This window comes from Cheilinus undulatus, linkage group 22 (genome assembly GCF_018320785.1).
Source record: "Cheilinus undulatus linkage group 22, ASM1832078v1, whole genome shotgun sequence".
Lineage (NCBI taxonomy): Eukaryota > Metazoa > Chordata > Actinopteri > Labriformes > Labridae > Cheilinus > Cheilinus undulatus.
This window is the reverse complement of record NC_054886.1, coordinates 12,731,160-12,750,384: the sequence shown is the minus strand read 5'-3', so window position 1 is coordinate 12,750,384 and position 19,225 is coordinate 12,731,160. Positions and strand designations below refer to the sequence as shown.

Here is a 19,225-nt window from a genome sequence, read left to right as displayed (position 1 = left end):
GTTTTTAAGGGGTTTCTTTACAGAAATGAGACATTAAGGAGGAGTGGTGGACTTATTTTGCATCGCTGCATTGTGCGGATATCAAGGTCATTGGACCTCATGTTCATGCCTTTCTTGTACACATGATATCTCCAAATAACTTGATGAGATTTTTCTTCAAACTCTGCACAAATGTCCACTCAGAGTGAAGAATGAACTGGTTAGACTTAAGCGGTAAAAGGTCGAGAGAACTGGGACAAATCTTAAGATCTTGTGCACTCTAGTTCAAGATTTTTGTTACATTTGGCAGAAACACTTGGATTTTAAGGTAAACTGATAAGAGTTTGGGGGTCAAAGGTCACTGCAGCCTCATAGTATGTAAGACTGCAGTGATCTTGTACTATATTGTTGCCTTTTTGGGGATCTTTCTGATGCATATAAGAAATTTCAGGAGTTTTTCTATTGCTCTTGACAAGGGCTGAATGAAAAAAATACCTTATTTTGACCTATACTGTCATTCTATATGGTTTGTGGTGTTAAACATATCTGGTTATTATATTGTGAACATTTAAAATATAGAGGCCTTTTATTAGACATATGAGTGACCTTTCTGTAGAATGTGTTTTATGGCGTTGTTGACTTTCATTGCCTCTCCACAAGGCAAACATGAAAGATTTGGCTGCCAGCTTTTATTTTGAAGGGGCTAATGCATAACAGAATGTTGTCCAGTAAAAATAACAACGCAAACATCTGCTTCATCGGTTATTTTTGTTTCCATGTGAGCTCATTAATTAACTGTGTCCAGGCAGAAAATGTAAAAAAGAAGAAGAATTCCCCTGCAGCGTCACACTTCTTTAAATAGAAATGAAGCCACACTTCTGTCTTCAATTACAGCCCATGTCTTCTACAGACTCTTTGGAGCTCTCTTATGTTCTTCACGTGTTATTTTGTTTTTGTTTACCACATTTGACATATCGGGGAATAGGCGTTCGCTCTGCTTGTCCCACCCCTTCCCGAACGCTGACCTGTCTGTCAACTCTTGTATCTATGGAGATGAGTGAGCAACCTTTGCCAATTATGTGCTTGCTCTTGAACACATGCCTGGATTGACGGCGTGCCACTGCTAAAGGCCTCAATAGCTTGGGCAGATTTGTGTGATGGGTTAATGGTCAGGTAGTAAAAGTGCTGCAGAGGCGACTTTGTTGAGTTCATGTTGGTCACTGTGACTCTATTGAATGCTTTCAAGTGATGGGTGTCTATCTACAGATTCAGCTGAATGGGGTTAGAGAGCAGAGAACAAAAAAGCTTGGGACGCAGGGAGAAAAATGGTGTTTGAAATGAGATGTCACAGTGATCCAGAGAGAAACTCTGAGGGCTATGCTGCACAACCTGTTGCATACTTTGCCAGGCGAGCTAACAGAGATTGTCTTTCTATTCTGTGTGTAGGTGACGCGTCCCCTCAAGAATGTGCTTCTCTTCCTTTCGCCGTTCGCTTCAATTTCCCCTCTGGTTTGCTTACTTCACTCACACTGCCGAGAAGCCGTCGCTTGAGGAATCTGGAAAACACCAGCGGGGAATGAGAGGAATTTCTTTTTTTTTTTTTTTTCATCCTTCAACCACCCCCCTCCATACCCCTTTTGCTCTCTTTACTTTGGATCCCTCCAGCACAGCCGGGCTCTTGAGTTTTCTCTTGTTTCTGAATGCAGCCCAACAATAACAACCTCTCATAAACAATGGGGCTTGTTGATTGGGGGGTTGAGAAGGAGAGTGGCCGTTGTTGGCTCGTGCAGTCAGTTTCGTTGGCAGCGAGCCTCGCGATTGCTCCTAAAAGTCCGAAAGTAGAGGCTAGATCTGGGGTCTGTGTAAGATTTAAGGGCAGCTTTAAAATGCACCATCTCTGAAGTACCATAAACACATGCTTTAGCTCTTTCTTAATCTATCCCTCCTCCAAGCGGACTCTGACGGACCAAACTCTGCAAAAGGATGCTGGTCAATGTCAGGAAACCGCAAAAGTACAGGGAAAAAAAGACACTTTTGGAATTCCGTGTTTTTACAGCAACCATGGACTTGTAAAGGGAGTCTGGATCGCATCGAGTTGATTTTTGAACAACCCGTGCAGCTCTGCCCCGGCCCATTCAGCCTATGGGCAAAACACTGCGAGAATCACATGCCATTTAAAGAGCCGGGCAACAATTAAAGCCTGTGTCTGTGACGGGGGAATGATAATACAGAGTGATGTGTCCTGGAATAACTCTGTCTCCACTGTTTCCATTTTGGAAGAGGATACTGCACATTACTGGACATTGTCCCTCATCTGCTGAACCGTTTTTAAGACTCTCATACCAGCTAAATCAAAATAAAATGTCAAAGCAGATTCTTGTGAATAGGACGGATAAACAAACCACTGTATTTTATTATAATTTCCCACAGGCTGCATACCAGAGCCAGGCTTTTTGGAAATGTTAAAGTTTTTCCAAAATATCAAAAATGCACAAACAAAACGATCACGCTCAAGGCCCTCTGTGATAACAGAAAGGGGTGGAGCTCCTCCTTGTGGACAAATGAAGTAGCCACACTTCATGGTAGAAGACCATTATGTTCTCTCTTTTTTTTCTGTCATCAACACGATATTTCTATTTGAGCCACATGCTTATCAGAAAGTCATTTATAGAGTCATGGTTAAGTTATAAGAGCTTTTGTTTTTATTTAAAGGATTTGAAGTGTTTTAACACAAAAAAATAACATTCAGGCATTCACTCACACACACATCAGGCACTCATCACATAGGCGTTCTCTCCTTAAAGTCTCCATCAGCATCTCTTTGAGGAATCACTGAATAGTGAGCTGTCTCCGGTCGTTATTTGCCCGCAGACTTGAATGGATCAGACCAAATCTTCACACCTGTACACATAAAACAAATAAATAGAATAAACATCGTCAACATAAACATTACAGGGACTGGATGTTTTTAAAATATGGCTACTAATAACTACAATTTCAATCTAAAATGCTAATGATATTCATACTGGCAATACAGATTTTAAAAATCTTAAAAGCTTGAGAAAATAAGTCAATAATGAATAATAATATTGCATGATAAATGACAAAGATCATTCTCAAATCAAACTTATAAGGCTGAAACCAGCTAAAATACTCCTTTCTCTCTTTCAATACTACATGAGCAGAATATTGTTAGTGATGTAGCTCTGTTATAAAATTAAACACTACTGCAATCTAGCAATACCAAGTGAAAACTGATCATAGTATTCAAATAGACAATGCAGAGGTAGCAAACTAAAGATGATGTGTAGAGATGCACTGTTAACGTCTGCCCGCCTCTAGTGCTAACTAAACAGCACAAATTATAAGGAAATTTGTGTTTGGTAGATTACTTCTTTGTTATAACAATGCTTCTTAGCAATAAATCTTATACTGTTGGAAAGCATGATTATTTCCCTTTAAATGGTGCCACATTTGTAAGGAACATGCATATGTGGGATGAACAGCAGAGCTGAGTATGTGGGCCTACCAATGCCAAACAGCTTATTCTGCCACATCTCTTGTTTGGTGGATTGGATAATTCAAGTATGAAGAAACAAGAAACACTGGATATTTAACAAAAAAGAGCCTCAGTAGTGTGTGGAAGAACCATACACAGCCTCAACAGCCTGGCACCTCCTCCTTATGCTGGTCACACACTGCTGTGGGATGACATCTCATTCTTCAACTAGCATTTATCACAAGTCAGCCAGTGTGGTTGTGTTGGTCACTCTGGCACAAACAGCATGCCCAAGCTGATCCCACAAGTGTTCAAATGGGGATGAGGTCAGGTCTGATGGCAGGCCATTTCATCCCCATCCACTCCCAAATTCTGACAGTAGCCTCTGGTAAACACCGCTCTGTGAGGGCGAGCGTTGTGACCATAGAGGATTGACGTCATTCCAGACTGTGGAGGTATGTGGCTTCAGATTGCCTTCAGTGATGACTTTTTTTTCCAGTGAGGGAAATGCTGCCCCACATCACCACACTACCTGCACCAAAAGATGTTACTCTAACAGAGCAGCAATCAGCAATAGCAGCGTCTTCTTTACACTCTGATCGAACAATTCAATAAATCTGGACTCATGGCAGAACATACGTGTTCTAAATCCAGTGCATGTGTTGCCAACACACAGACTGGTGTGCAGTTGCAGTGCAAATAAAAAAATAGAATCTTTAAACCTTTAAATGAGAAAACATTCTGTGTAAGTGGTTGGCATGATAAACAAATGTGTGCTTTTATTTTTAACCCCAAACATCTGGTGTTAAACTCAGTAACATAAACAGGCTAGACAATGAATAAAATTGAAGATATACAAGATAATAAAAGTCTCTAAAAGAAGATCCAATGTGACATCTAACAACCTAGAAAATTTTTTGTTTCCAACAGGTATATATAGTTTTTACAATTTGTAATTTTGTAGTAGGAGAAATGTTTTAAATCATGTCCAAAGCATCTAAGTTTAGAGCATTTGAAATCCTTGGACTGTGTTACACCTGTAGCAGACTCTGTCATTGAACACTGATGTAGTTTGTACTTACCCACTGGTTGAATATCTGCCTGGTTGATTCCTGTCCGGTTTGTCTTTTGGACTTGTCCTAGCAAAGAGTGAACAATTCAGAAGATTTTAGTCATTGCAAAGAACAAGCTTGTATATTTTTGTCTGCACTGTTTCTAACTCTGGATGGAGTTAACCCACAATCTATTGTATGCAGCTTTTCATCTGTGCAGGCTCAAACTGGCTCACTCTAAAAGGACTGATCAGCAGCTGAAGTGGGTGCACAGGATATACAGAGAAACCACAACCCCTGAAGGTAAGCTACATGGATTTTCCTGGCATCACTCAGTCTTTGCCTGAGTTGGTTTTAACATATTAATAAGACATTGGAAAACTGAAAAGGAACACTGTACAAAAAAGTCTTAGTTTAATCTAGCTCATAGTGTGTTGGTCATCATATAGAATGATTTATCACATATTCGCATATTAAAACACAACTGCAATAAAAGGGAAAAAAATCGCAATTAGAATATTTTCCCAATCATTCAGCCTTATTTATAATCATATTAAAAGTGTAATGGTTGCTTTAATTGTGTATGTAAATCACTCTTTTCCTCAACAGCTTTCAATTAGTAATTGTGATGCCTAATTTGTAAAAGTATACGCCCACTTCTAATTTATTTAATTTAAAAATAACTTACAAAAACTAGAAAATTGAGGGAGGAAATGAAAATAACATTTTTCTGACGCATACATATGTCAAGAGTAGCTAGGGGTGTAACGGTTTAAATAGTGACCATGTAAACTGGTTTCTTACGGTCGAATACGTCTGTGGTTGTCAAAAGATGCTGAAGTACTCCCTTACCAATGGGACCTCACTTGTAAATTAAGCATTTAAAAATACTCATCATAAATGTGTTTAAAGAAAATATAAGCAAAGCAGCATTACTAGTTGGGAAATTTTCTGTCTTTCAACTACGACAACCGCAGAGGCTTTGGCTTACTGTCACCAGCTAACATGGTCACTTTTTGAAACGTTACACTGGTAGATAGCCGAATTGACTAGCTAGCTGAAACTCGTAGCTTATTTTTTTAAGTAAAGACGCATTTAGTTAAGAACCCAATGCTAGCAACCACGGACCTAGCATCACACAACATGACATTTAGCTAAAGCTACACAGTAATTTGTCTCATTGTGTAAGAAATAACAAACACTTACTGTATTCATCTTTATGGGCAAGCGGGTAGAAAAATATGGGATAAAACGCAGCTGCAACAGCCGTCACAAACCCTCCAAATATCAACGCTATTTTCTTATTTTTAGACATTTTAAAGTTGCATGGGCTGCAGCAGCCTCACCTCTAAATGTACACAGTGTTTACACAGAAAACTTCCGGTTTAAAGGTTACCTAAACCCACGCGTCAGCGAGCTAGTTTGGCGTTTCAGGGCTTCCGTAGTCAATGAAAAGTGAGACGTCAGAATCACATGCTACAGCACAACAATAATACGGAACTCTAGGGCATGATTCGAGGCATTTTTGCCATCCTGCTTGGGTGAAATCATGACATTTTTAGCCGGTTTGGTCTCTTTTCTTGTTTGCGTTTACTCTAATAGAGTGGCAGGTGAAAATGAGCCAATTCAGACGTTTGTAATCCCTCATAGCCACATGGATGTTGGCTGGGTTTACACGATTCAGGTAGGTTTCTGGCATCGTGTTCTAAATAAGGAGCTAACTTCGAAAACTTTTAGTGTGCAGTTTCACGACTTCGGCTTAAACAAGCCAGTTTTACCTTTGTAATGTGTGGGAGTCATACGTGTGTGATTTTCCACTTTCTCTCTGTATTTTCCGCAGGAGAGTATGCACGCCTATGCTGCTAATGTGTACACCAGTGTGACTGAGGAGCTATCAAAAGCTAAAGATCGCAGGTTCATCGCTGTGGAGCAAGAATTTTTCCGATTGTGGTGGGACACTGTGGCCACAGACTCCAATAAGAAACAAGTAAGAGGCTATGCCAGTGAACTGTACTGGTTAAACAATCCCAAATAGACTCTAAGTACTACTTTAAAGTTATAGTGGCCAAAATCAGTCCAGCAGAGGCTGAGGTATCATGGTTCTGGCTGATTTTACCATTAGGAGTTATATAACTTAAGTGCTTTGTGTATTTGAAGTGAATGCACTGTTAATGATTAACATGTTATGGTTTGGTTTGTAGGTAAGACAGCTCGTAAAAGAGGGTCGACTGGAGTTCATCATCGGGGGCCAGGTGATGCACGATGAGGCTGTAACTGATCTAGATGATGAGATATTACAGATGACAGGTAGAAACATACTTCCTGTGCTCATAAATGTCTATTTGAGAATGTAATGAAGTAGTAGGGCATTGTTTCTCCTGAGCATTTCTGTGCTGTTTCAGAGGGACATGGCTTCCTCTATGAGACGTTTGGGGTTAGGCCTCAGTTTTCCTGGCATGTGGATCCATTTGGAGCTTCGGCCACCACGCCAGTCCTGTTCGCTCTGGCTGGGTTTAATGCCCACCTCATCTCCCGCATTGACTATGACCTTAAAGACACAATGCAGAAAAGCAAGGTAAGAGTGGACAACCAAGAGGAGCCGCTATCACATGCTATCATAATTTTTAAAGATACACCAATGCATCGGTTTAACAATGTTATCAGCTGATATTGGCCCTGTTTACAAACATCAGTATCGGCCAAATGATGTGGAAGGAGCAGCTACAGTTACCAGTGTTTTTCTTTTGTGCTCAGTCATTTTTCTGCTTGTATCTGGTAATAGCTGAATCATATAAGAGGGAAGACAAAGTGACAAGTTAGACAAACATTGATCTGTTTTCCTGAACAAACGTGAAAGAAAATGTTGGCCCATTAGGAGTCCTACACCAGAAGAAGTGACAAAAAAACACCGGTATCTGCACTGACATTGACCAGAATGGGATTTGCTCTGATTTTTTCAGTCATGCGTCTCAAATCATTTTTATTGTAACTGAACATTATATTTTACTTCATTCAGAAACTGCAGTTTGTATGGAGAGGCTCTCCATCTCTTAAAGAGAAGCAACAGCTCTTCACTCACACGATGGACCAGTTTAGCTACTGTACCCCATCATACCTGCCATTCTCCAACAGGTAAGCCATGCTGTACTCTTTATAGGTTGATGTCAGGTTCTCTGGTGTTATTTATTTACAATAACAGTTTTATTTCTAGATAATTGTTTTTGTTTTCCTAATTAGCTTTTAGAAATGACAGATCACTCAACATGATTAAAAATACCCTAACTGATCACTTTATTACATACACAGGTGCATCTCAAAAATTACAGTATCATATAAAAGTTAATTTTTTGTTGTGATTTACTTCAAAAAGGTAAACTTCAATGAATTCTAGATTCATGTCATACAAAGTAAAATATTTTGAGCTGTCCCCAAAAACAGCAATCAGAGGGAATAATCAGATGATCCTTTGCTGTCAGAGCAAAACACAGCAGTGTGGGGCTGTTTAGTTATGAGTTCAGAGAGGAAAGTACTAATTGACGGTGCAGGCTATAAATAGCGTGGCTATTTACGTCTACCAACACGGAGTCTGCAACGTCAGAGAGCGGTGTTTAAAGCCAGAGTATGTGACAGCATGAAGCAGAGCTGGTATGAGGATCCAACACATCCACTGTGGTCAGAACAACTGAGGGAACTGTTCCTGAGGATGGTCATTAAAGGGAAACAGTAGGAAAACACAGGAGATCCACTGGCAGGTAATAACGGTCTCCACAGGTGTCATGGTCACCGCTATTTGGATATAAAAGTGGAGAAAAACACCAAAACACCTCAGATCCTGGTGTTGCACCGTAATCAGGTGTACAAAATCACGATCCATACTGGCCCAGCTAATAATGGCCAACTCAATGCTCCTCTGTGGAGCATTGAAAAGTTGAAGACTGGGACAGCTGCCTAGCAAAAAGACGTGCAGGAGGAGGTGACGTCACTAGTCTCACCGAAGCCCTCTGGGCCGTGAACTAATAACAATCATGATAAAATCACTCTGCCAGAACACACATTTCAGTCGGGCATTTCAACAAGCATCCCAGATAGTTGCCGTCAGCCATATACTAGGTTTTTACCTAGTCTTGTTAATAGTGTGTTTTATGATTTTTGTGAGCTGTAAGCCATAATCATTAAACAACAAAAAAGTCTTCAGATATTTCACTTTATTATGAATGATCTAGAATTTATGGAAATTTCACTTGTTGAATCAAATCACAGGACAAAATTAACGTTTGCATGATATTCTAATTTTTTAGATGCAACTGCACCTTTGCAACCACTCAGTTACACAAATGCCCAATCAGCCAGTCACATGGTAGCAACCAGTGCATTTATGCACATCATTAAATAATCTTTCTTCCCTATTATGATGCTGAGCTTGAACGTTAGCATTTCCACATGCCTGACTGCCTTGATTGCTGTCATGGCTGACTAGATATTTGTGTTGATACAGTTGAATAGATATACCTGATAGAGTGACTGTTGAGTATTTGTTCTCTTTTCCAGTTGTGAATCAGTTGAAACATTTTTAAACAAAAAAAAACATTTTTAACATTTGGGAACTCTCAACAGTAAAGCTAACAAGTCAAAGTTTGGGTTTCTGGGTGCTCTTTCTTATTAGTCCCCCCTGGGGACTAATAATTTTTTTAAATGAATTGTTCTTACAAAGGGTAAAATAATGTTGCTTTATGAAACAGCCATTTTCCCCACAAGGTAACCCTGTTCTTTCTTTTTAGCTCTGGTTTCTACTGGAATGGAGTTGCCTTGTTTCCTGATCCCCCTAAAGATGGGATTTACCCCAACATGAGCCTCCCTGTTACCAAGGAGACCCTTCACGCCTATGCCAAGACGATGGTGGAGAACATCAAACAGAGGGCGGCCTGGTTCAGGACGAACCATGTGCTTTGGCCCTGGGTAAGTAAAAAGCAAAAAGTGCACAGTTGTCATACTATTTCTTTGTGCGCCAAGATAAAAAAAAATACTTACAACTTTATTTCTCTCAGGGCTGTGACAAACAGTTCTACAACTCCTCCGTCCAGTTCAACAACATGGATCCTTTAATGAAATACATCAACCAGAACAGTAAAGAGTTTGGGGTGATGGTGCAGTATGCCACTCTGAGTGAATACTTCAAAGCCGTCTACCAATCAAATCTAACCTGGGAGCTGCGGGGGAGTGAAGATTTTCTGCCTTATTCCACTGGTGAGAGTCTGAAAACAAAGCTCACAGAATAAGAATAAGTCAGCTTTTTGTGCAAATAATTGAATGTGGCTTTATTTTCTAGAGTCACACCAGGCGTGGACAGGGTTTTACGCCTCCAGAAATGTGCTAAAAGGAGTCGCCAGGCAGGCAAGCTCCCAGCTTCATGCAGCAGAAACTCTTTTTACCAGATACAGAATCAGCTTCCCTGATGGGCCAGTGGCTAAAAACTGGGCTCTGGAAAAACTAAGAGCACTTCGCTGGGCTGTCTCAGAGGTAAAACATGAAGAAAAAGAAAACTCATCATTGTTCTTTGTTATAGAAGATTATTAACATCTAGAATTCAAGATTCAAATTCTGATTTATTACTCAAAATATTATTTTTAATGTATTTTCAGGTCCAACACCATGATGGCATCACTGGCACAGAGTCCCCCAAAGTGGCGGACATGTACCTGCAGCACCTTACGCAGGCCATGATGGGAGTAGAGGAGCTTTTAGCTGCACTCTTCCTGCTGCCTCATAACCTCGAACTACCCAGCGTCCTTGGCAGCCGCTATCACAAAAAAGGTTTAAATCCTTAGCTAGACAATTCTGCTAACATTATCATGTTAATACTGATACACAGCCCCTCCTTAAATTAGAAATTGTGCATTAAAATGTCATTTTTAAACAAACAATTAACACGTGAGTGCTTGCCTCACTTATGGCAAGATTTTCGAACAGGTAGGAGCTAAATTAGCTGTTTCCTCATCTGTCTTTTCTTAAGCTAGGCTAACTACCTCCAACTTGTACAAACATATCTTATTCTCACACAAGGGAAACAAATATACCCTCAAGAGAAAGCATATCCACCCTGTCTTCATTTAGTAATACACGGAGAGCTAAAATAGCTTTAAGAATAACTTGTACTTCAAGCTAAATGCTAGCATTAGCTTGAAGATTAGCTTGTTTTCTTGAACATTTTACCCTCTGTTTGAATATATCCCTTCATGACAGGCATTCATCAGCCACTGGAGCAACATGTCATCGTCTACAACCCGTTAGCTTGGAACATCACCTCTATCATCAACATCACTGCAACTTTCCCCTCTGCAGCCGTCTTTGACGATGACGGACATCCTGTTCCCGCACAGGTAACGCATTTTTGCTGCTTTTTATTAACCTCCAACATCCCGGCATCCTCATATGAGGACATTAGATTTTGGGTTACCTGTACCCTTACTCTTAAATTGAACTAAGACCTGTTAGCCTTATTCCTGGACACTTTGTCTGACCTCCTGTGATCACAAAAGCTCATTACAATTATCAGTGTCTGTTCAAGATGGCTGCCATATAGATTTAAGCGGAACATTTTTAAGAAATGTGGACCTTGAGAGTTAGTATATATGTAGGTGTAAAAATTAGGGAAAAAATGTTTTTTTTCTTTAAGGATGTATCCAACGTTTATTTTACAGTAACGATGACCCACTGTCCTCACATGAGGACATCAGTTTTTTTTAAAACTGCTTGTAGTTGAGTAACAATGTGTAGTTGTACTGATCAGCTCCTACTAACCCCAAATATGTATAAGATATCAAAAATGCATAACAAATGAAAGCTTGGGTCTCAGGAGGTTAAAGCAGATCTAAAAGAAAAAAAATGTTAAATCTTAAAGAAAAACTGTAGCTTTCTTTTGGTTTCTGTTTTTATTTGTGGCAGTAAGGGGGTAAGTTCACAGCAATATCTGTCTAATGTTAGCTTAAAGTTAGAGCATTCAAAGGCTAACATTAGCCACAATGAGCTAGCTACTTCCCTTACCAGACTCAGAGAGGTTGTGACAGAAAGATCCCTGTCAGTAATGAAATAACAAAGGCTGTGCCTTAAGCCCTTAATTAGAATTTTGTTTGAAATATTTTTTATGGTTTTATCTATTTTTTAATCAGGTAGAATGATTTATGAACATCAATTCCAGACATACAACCCCAATTCCAGAAAAGTTGGAAAGTTGTAAAAATGCAAATAAAAACAGGATGCAGTTATTTACAAACTCATAAACACATATTTTATTCACAGTATAACATAAACGACATATAAGATGTTGAGATTGAGACATTTTACCATGTCATGAAATTAGTAGCCCATTTTTAATCTGATGGCAGCAACACACTCAAAAAAGTATGGACAGGGCCATGTTTACCATTGTGTGTAAAGATCGGTAGAGGTTCAGAAATCTGTAAAAGAACTGTGCTTAATAAATGTAGAAACTTTTCAGAAAAATGTTCCTCGATGTAAAATTGCAAAGACATTGAAGATCCCATCATCTACAGCGCAGAATCTTACTAGAAGATTCAGAGAATCTTGAGAAATCTGTGTACAAGGGACAAGTTTGAAGGTCAGTATTTGATGCTTGTGATCTTTGGACCCGTAGGCGGTTCTGGGATAAAAACAGGTATGAATCTGTAATGGAAGTCACTGCATGTGCTGAGGAACACTTGCAGAAATCATTGTCTGTCAACACCCATGCCTTACACAAATGCAGATTACAGCTGTATCATGCATAGAAGCCACATGTCAACACAATCCAATCCAAAAACGCTGCCATCTTCTCCAGGCCAAAGCTCATTTAAAATAGACTGAGGCAAAATGGAAAACTGTTCTGTGGTTAGATGAATCCAAATTTAGAAGTAGCAGTAGGAGAGTCTGGGTGCTGAACTGACCTGCCTACAGTCCAGACCTTTCATCTGTAGAAAACATCTTAAAATAAAAAAAATCGGATAAAGAAGGAGCTAGAATTCTACTTCAGGCAAGAATGGGACAACATTCCTCTCCCAAAACTCAAACAACTGGTCCCCTCACTTCTCAGATGCTTACAGACTGTAGCTCAGGAAGAAGGGATGATACACAATGTTAAACATGGACCTGTCCCTACTTTTTGAGATGTGTTGCTGCCATCAAATTTGAAATTGGCTAATATGTTTTCATGAAATGGTAAAATGTCTCAGTTTTAACATATTGTTTATGTTGTGTTGTTAATAGAATACGGGTTTGAGAGACTTGCAAATGATTGCTATCTGTTTTTATTTACATTATACATAGTTCCCCAACTTTTTTGGTATTGGGTTTGTAATTCTTACACATCAAAAACAAATTGTTAGCAATACTGACTTTAACCATGTTTCTGTCTGTCTGCCACAGATTCAGAGGTCAGCAATGTCCAATGACACCTACGATCTTTTCATTGTGGTTGAGCTTGGAGGCCTGCAGCACAGGAAATACCTGATCAAGTTCTCCGAGAAGAAATGTTCAAGGAGATCCAAATGCGGGTGGACTTATGAAGCTAAAGCGGTTCAGTTTGAGAGACGATTCACTGACGACTCGTTAGAAACGGGGAGGAGGCTCCTGCCTGTTCTGAGTGAATGTTACAAGCTGATGTTTGACCAGGATACAAATCTACTACACAGCATCACGTATCTGTACGTAACTAGAACTTTACTTTACTTTACTTTACTTTTACTTTTTATACCTTTTATTAGAGAGTCAGTATTGTGGAGTCAATGTCCAGGAGAGAAAGTGGGGAATGATGTGGGAAAGGAGCCACAGGTCAGAACCCAGGTTGCTTTCCTGGAGACTACAGCCTTTGCTCATGGGGCAACCACTTGGCCACCACCTCCCTGTTACAAAATATTCTAAAATGTACGATAGTGTATTTCAAGATGGCCATGTAGTGTCAACATCTAGAGCTCATAATGTTGAGTCACTTCTTCCTTTAGCAAAAAATAAGTCTCAAATGAAATATTAGAAAATCCACAAAAACCAGTGGGTCAGTTCTCCTGTATTTGAAATTCTGCTGTTTTTCATATTCTTTAGAAGGTGGGGATGTTTTTTGGACTGTTATGGCCATGTGGTAGATATGTGGTCAAATAGAAGAGGTTTTTGTGTTGGTATGGTGGGTGTTAAGAGGATGGAGGGGGATGACTCTGGGTTGCTGTAGCTCACTGTCCAGCCTCCCCTGAGGCGTCACCGGTCTAATCACCTGTGAAAGGAAGTTCTCGCTTCACAACCTGAGAGACGTCCTGCCTCTTGTATCTATCTCCATAGTTAGGTTGTGATTTTTATTATTTGTTGATTCAGATTGATGAAAAGTCAGACCAATGTGCTGATATTATCCTGATATGTCACAGAGTAGTGTTAAGCAGCAGGTTATAAGAGCAAATAAAGCACTAGAGGAATAAATGCAGGGTAAAAAAAAACTTTAGCTTGTCAAAAGAAACAAGATTCTATTCAACAGTAATAAAAAGCTTCAGATATAACACACTTTAAAATGTATAGTTGAAATTTACGCTCACATAATAAACAGCCTGCCTTCTCTGCCGTCCTTTATAGTCCTGAGAAAAGGACTGTGAGAATGACTCAGGATTTTTGGGAGTACCATGCCAATGGAGATGTAAAAGCAGGTCCAATCTCTGACAACTACATCTTCAGCGCTAACGGTTCAGCCGTGCAGGCGTACGAAGCCGTGGAAATGGAGATCATCCCCGGAAAGATCATGACAGAAATCAGACAGCTCTTCTACAGGTGGGTAACCTTTTTTCATGAATCTATCAGGGTTTCTTTAGTTTCATTTTCACATTAAAACTCACCGTTTCATCCTCCAGAGAGAAAAGTGATAAAGACTATGCCTACTCCATCACCACCCGTGTCCCAGAATGCTTTGAGAGCAGGCTTCGGTGTCACAGGCTGGAGCAGACTTATTCTCTGGGTCCTCTACGTCTCAACACGGAGATTGTCCTCCGAAGCAGCTCCTCGTTGAAGAACAACAGGACACTGTACACGGATGATAATGGCTATCAGATGATGAAGAGGCCATACAGGAAGTTCATTAATAACACCTTAGCTCGAGTAAGGAGTTGAATAAAAATCATAGATTTTAATTATCTAAAACTCATCTGGCTTTATTTAAAAAAAATGTTATATGCTTTTTGAAGAACTACTTCCCCATGGTTCGGGCAGCCTACATCCAGGACGACATCAGCAGACTGGTTCTGGTTAGTGACAGAGCTCACGGCGTGTCCAGTCAAGCTAATGGACAACTAGAGGTATAAAACGCAAAATATGAAGAGAAAACCCAACTAAATCACAACAGAGGCTTGTTAACAACCTGTGTTTCCACCCAGGTCATGCTACATCGCCGTCTTTGGAACAATCTACCCTGGAACCTCGGCTACAACCTGACCCTGAATGACAGCTCAGTGGTAAAGCCCACTCTGTGGATGATGCTAGGCTCCATTAGTACCACCTCCAAGCACTACCAGAGAGAGGGGATTGAGCTGCAGCACAGGCCTGTCATCATGCCCATTGACCAACCACGTAAGTAGAAATGTTTGTTTAATTTTGAGGTTATTAAGCATTCAAATTTGACAGATTCTGGACTTTAGAGGCCAATACTGATACTGATCCACTGGTAACTGGCACGGCTACCCATTTCATCTTTTTCTTCTTCGTCAGATAATAATTTTTGGTAGGGATCCACCGCTATTGTCTTTTCAGACTTGCTAGATGGATCAGTGGTTCACATTGGGTACAGGAGGGTGGGGGGTTTGAATCCTGGTGAGACCAATCATTATCCAATGTGGGCCCTTAGGCTAGGTCCGCCTGTTTCACTTTTCGGGCCAAAAATCAACCATATTTGAAACGAGTCAAAATTTGACCAAAAATGACCACCGGCCAGCAAGGTCCTTAATGCCATTAACACCTGTCCATCTGTGATGTACGTCACTCTTCTGAATGATTATAACATCTTAATAAACCCCATCCATGTACACAGCGCCGAAACGAAGTTTACTTCTCTGGCATTTTCCATTTAAATGTGAGCTTGGACTGACTTCGTCATTGAAGACACTGCTTCCAGGATTCTGGGGTTTTAAGACCCTCCATGTGAAGGATCATAATGTTTTATCCTCAGAGATTTCCGCTGCATTTCCTTCATGAGGCAGCACGGGAGAACGCTCTTCAGGCTGGGCTCTGTTTTTAAAGCCCAATAGGCTGTCGTGATTATTAGCTCATGTTACGTTCTAATCAATCAGGTAGCGTTGTGGGCGGGGCATTAGATGAGAGCGAGCCAGAGGGGACGACCCACATGCAGCAGAGACTCTAGGTGCGTCTCACTTCTACTGTTGTATGGCTTGGGTCTTTGGCGTGAGTCTTTTCCTTGAGTCTTAGTCCCGCCCACCAGAGACTCATGGAGAGACTGTGGATATCTGATTCTTTTGATTTTATGAGCTTTTAACATGTTTTATGTTTGAAGGTGAATCAGAAAACTAATCAAATATTAAACTCCATACTGATTCACTCTTTAATATTGATTTTATTAAATATATTCTCAATATTTCACTATTATTGCATATTTCAAACACTTTTTGAAAATCCCAGCCCATCAGTTATTGAGCCTTTTAAAACTTCTGATGTTTATATTGTCTTGAGAGTCCGTTGAGTCCGTTTATCGTCTGTTATAAACTCTGTTTCTCCTCTATTATTTATCTCTGCTGGTGCTGTGAAGTTTCACTGACATTTACTGTGTAGCAGCGTCCAATCAGAGAGTGATATCTCTGAGTAAAAAGAGTTCCGGGAAGCCTGCTCTCATGTGTCTTTGCTCATCGGTCTTCAAATTTCAGTCCTTGGTCTTATGGGTTGGGTCTTAAATCCCAGTAAGGGTCTTTGGGATGGTCCTTAAAATGGCGGATCAGAAACTACTTCCGGATCGAGCGGATCCGTAGGACCGAGGACCAGTCCATAAGAGACTTGGGATCCGGCTATAGTAGCTGACTTTTCAATTAGCTAATCATATTGGTGATGGAATAAAATGCAGATACAGATAATTGGCAAAATACAAAATATTGGCCCTCGATGTGGTCCTGTTGATGTGTGTGTATATATATATATATATAAAAGATACAGATATAATTGTAATTGGCCAATAGCAGCTCATTACATTGGCTATCCACTGTATCAGTCAGGCTCTGGTTACAAAGTTTATAGTTGTTATTTCAGAGAGGCCCTGGAAGGAGAAGGAACCAAAAGGTTTTCCTGTGAGCTCTGTGGTCCTGCCACCAAACCTGCACCTGCTCAGCTTCAGCATCCCAGGATGGAACTACAGCTCCAACCACAATGTTCACCTCAGCAATGTCCACTCAGGTCAGCCCCGTCTACTAAGATTTCAGCGGTTCGGGTTTTTATTTCATATTTCATTCATTAGATAGTTTGGTTTTGTGGGGATTTTCAATACAGAAGAGTAATACCTATGGTTTGATATCTAGGCCAAGATTTGCACTCAGAGCCAGACTACGATCGGATCCTGTTGAGAATCATGCATCTCTTTGAGGAGGGAGAAGACCCTAAGCTCTCAAAGCCAGTCACAATAAACATGAAGGTGAAACAATGACATATTTCTTTATAACAGCACGTTTCAGAAAAATCTCCCATCATTTTGAAATTCTCCTTTTTTGTTATTTCGTCCTTTTTCACTGGTTGTTTCTTGTGTGAATAGGAAGTTCTGCGGGGCATAGGGGAAGTAAAAGTGCTGGAGGAGCGATCTCTAACAGGAACCTGGGACATCAACAGTCTAAAGAGGTGGAAGTGGAACACGATGGATAATTTAAACACAAGTAAAAAAAAAAAAAGCATTGGCATTTGAATACATTTAAACAGACTTGCTTTATGTGAAACGTTTTAATCTATTGTTTGACACACCTTGTTGTCCGTGTTGTCTCTTTTTCAGACGACAGGAGCTGTTCTAGCTGTGGAAACGATGCCTTCACTGTCACCATCTCACCCAAAGAGATCAGGACTTTTTTTGTTCACTTTGCCACAAAGAATTTTTAGGCTGAGCTGTTTTTTTGTCTTCTGTGAAGACCTTTAGATGCACTATCACAATGCTTTTAAATTTCCGCCTTTGCTGCACTCTTTATTAATGCAGTTTTTTGCACATGTAATATTTTGGAAAGCACTGGTGTGTTGACAAGGTGTAAGAGTTCCCACTTTAAGTCCCTGTGACTCTCACACCACAAGGTTAATTTTTCATATTGTCGTTAGAATTTCTGATTTTATTTGCACATGCCAATCAACAGCGTGGTGAAGTTTGTCTTATGTTGGGGATTTGAATTCTCTCAGTGATGATAAAATTCAAACCTGATGATCCATTCATTCCTGTGAAAGCTGCTTCGACATTTAAAAGTGCCATGGATGCCTTGGACATACTTGCTTCTTTTTCAATTTTTGATTTATCACCATAGAAAGGGTTTGAAGGAGAAAAGTAAGCCTAAATAAAACTGACTGAAACCTACAAAACCACTATAAAACATAAAGAAATAAAGATTGTTTTTTTTTAAGTCTCTAAATTCCTTAACTTGTGACATTATTGTCTTCTTTAATAAATAGAAAGGTGAAAACACCAATATTGATTCATAAACATAGGACACATTTTGTGTGCACTGGGCAGGATCAGTTCTGGGCAGAGGCCAGCATTTAAAATAAGATGCTGTTTGAAATTGTGTCATTAAATGATGCTTCAGAATAAGAGACATAACAGCTACAAGAATCAACATTATGTAGAATATTAACACTGGTATGCTACCATTTTTGTATATTTTGAGGGAAGTATTATGATTTATTAAATTTTGTAAAGCATCACATGAGAAAAGGAGAAAATCAACTGCATAGTGTGCAGTTGATTTTTCTCCTTTAAGTAACTTGTAATTGCCTAAATTGACACTTCTCACACAGTCACAAAAGGCTGAACAATAAGTCCCCACAATCAAAATAGGGATTTTTTTTAATAGAAAATGTTTAGCACCTCATTAGAAAAAAGTCAACATCTAATATTGATTTTTAAAAGAAGTTACTGAAGTAAAGAGGAACTTTCACAGCTAAGATGATAACTCTTGTGCCAATACGTCACGTTTTTAGCTAGACTGTTATAGTTTTACACTATTTTTAGATGTATTTGTTCTAAGGTGATTAAATAAGGTGTCTTATTCAATTCAAAGATGTGAAGAAAATATGTAGCCTAAACATAATCTACTAATCCTAATTTTTAAAGTTATAAAAATGTCAAAGTCGTCTAATCATACTTTAACGTTCAGCTTATATGCTAGCTAGACTAAAGCTAGGTTTCATGGCTGTAGATGAGCTTCGGTCAAGTCGGCACAAAACCTGACATTTTACCATGACCCATGCACATAAGGCCAATACATTTTAGCTTTCTTGAAACATATTAGAAATTTCTAATATACAGATTTTTGAGGTCATTATCTGATATCAATCAATTAAAGTAAGAGTCATTTGTTAGAAGGGAAGAGGTTGCCATGAAATCTTCATGGAATTTCTGAGGGTATGTTTGTATATTCTGGAGAGGTTTTTTTTTGGCAGTTTTAGGGAAATTTGCTTGGATTTGCCTTTCCATGGGATTTTGGGAATT

General features: G+C 39.6%; 1 protein-coding gene across 2 annotated transcripts; it reads left to right on the top strand.

The window, feature by feature from the left end:
- Positions 1-5,976: 5,976 nt before the first annotated feature.
- man2b2 (mannosidase, alpha, class 2B, member 2) lies at positions 5,977-18,146 on the top strand. Of its 2 annotated transcripts, none has more exons than XM_041779954.1 (19): positions 5,977-6,214; positions 6,371-6,517; positions 6,732-6,837; positions 6,933-7,105; positions 7,547-7,662; positions 9,309-9,486; positions 9,576-9,774; positions 9,857-10,047; positions 10,170-10,341; positions 10,771-10,907; positions 12,949-13,226; positions 14,137-14,328; positions 14,409-14,652; positions 14,739-14,849; positions 14,928-15,120; positions 16,801-16,944; positions 17,067-17,179; positions 17,297-17,414; positions 17,528-18,146. In XM_041779954.1, the coding sequence occupies exons 1-19, from the start codon at positions 6,080-6,082 to the stop codon at positions 17,629-17,631; spliced, it is 3,051 nt and encodes a 1,016-aa protein (XP_041635888.1). In that variant the 5' UTR covers positions 5,977-6,079; the 3' UTR covers positions 17,632-18,146. The 2 variants fall into 2 exon arrangements, with proteins under 2 accessions (XP_041635888.1, XP_041635886.1); XM_041779952.1 differs by having other exon boundaries at positions 16,789-16,944.
- The last annotated feature ends 1,079 nt before the right edge of the window (positions 18,147-19,225 follow it).

Bases quoted from the DNA above. Each gene is read 5' to 3' on its own strand.
- man2b2 (XM_041779952.1), top strand. From the start codon at position 6,080: ATGACATTTTTAGCCGGTTTGGTCTCTTTTCTTGTTTGCGTTTACTCT. The intron at 9,487-9,575 runs GTAAGTAAAAAG...TATTTCTCTCAG, and splicing joins ACCATGTGCTTTGGCCCTGG to GGCTGTGACAAACAGTTCTA. The intron at 10,048-10,169 runs GTAAAACATGAA...ATGTATTTTCAG, and splicing joins TTCGCTGGGCTGTCTCAGAG to GTCCAACACCATGATGGCAT.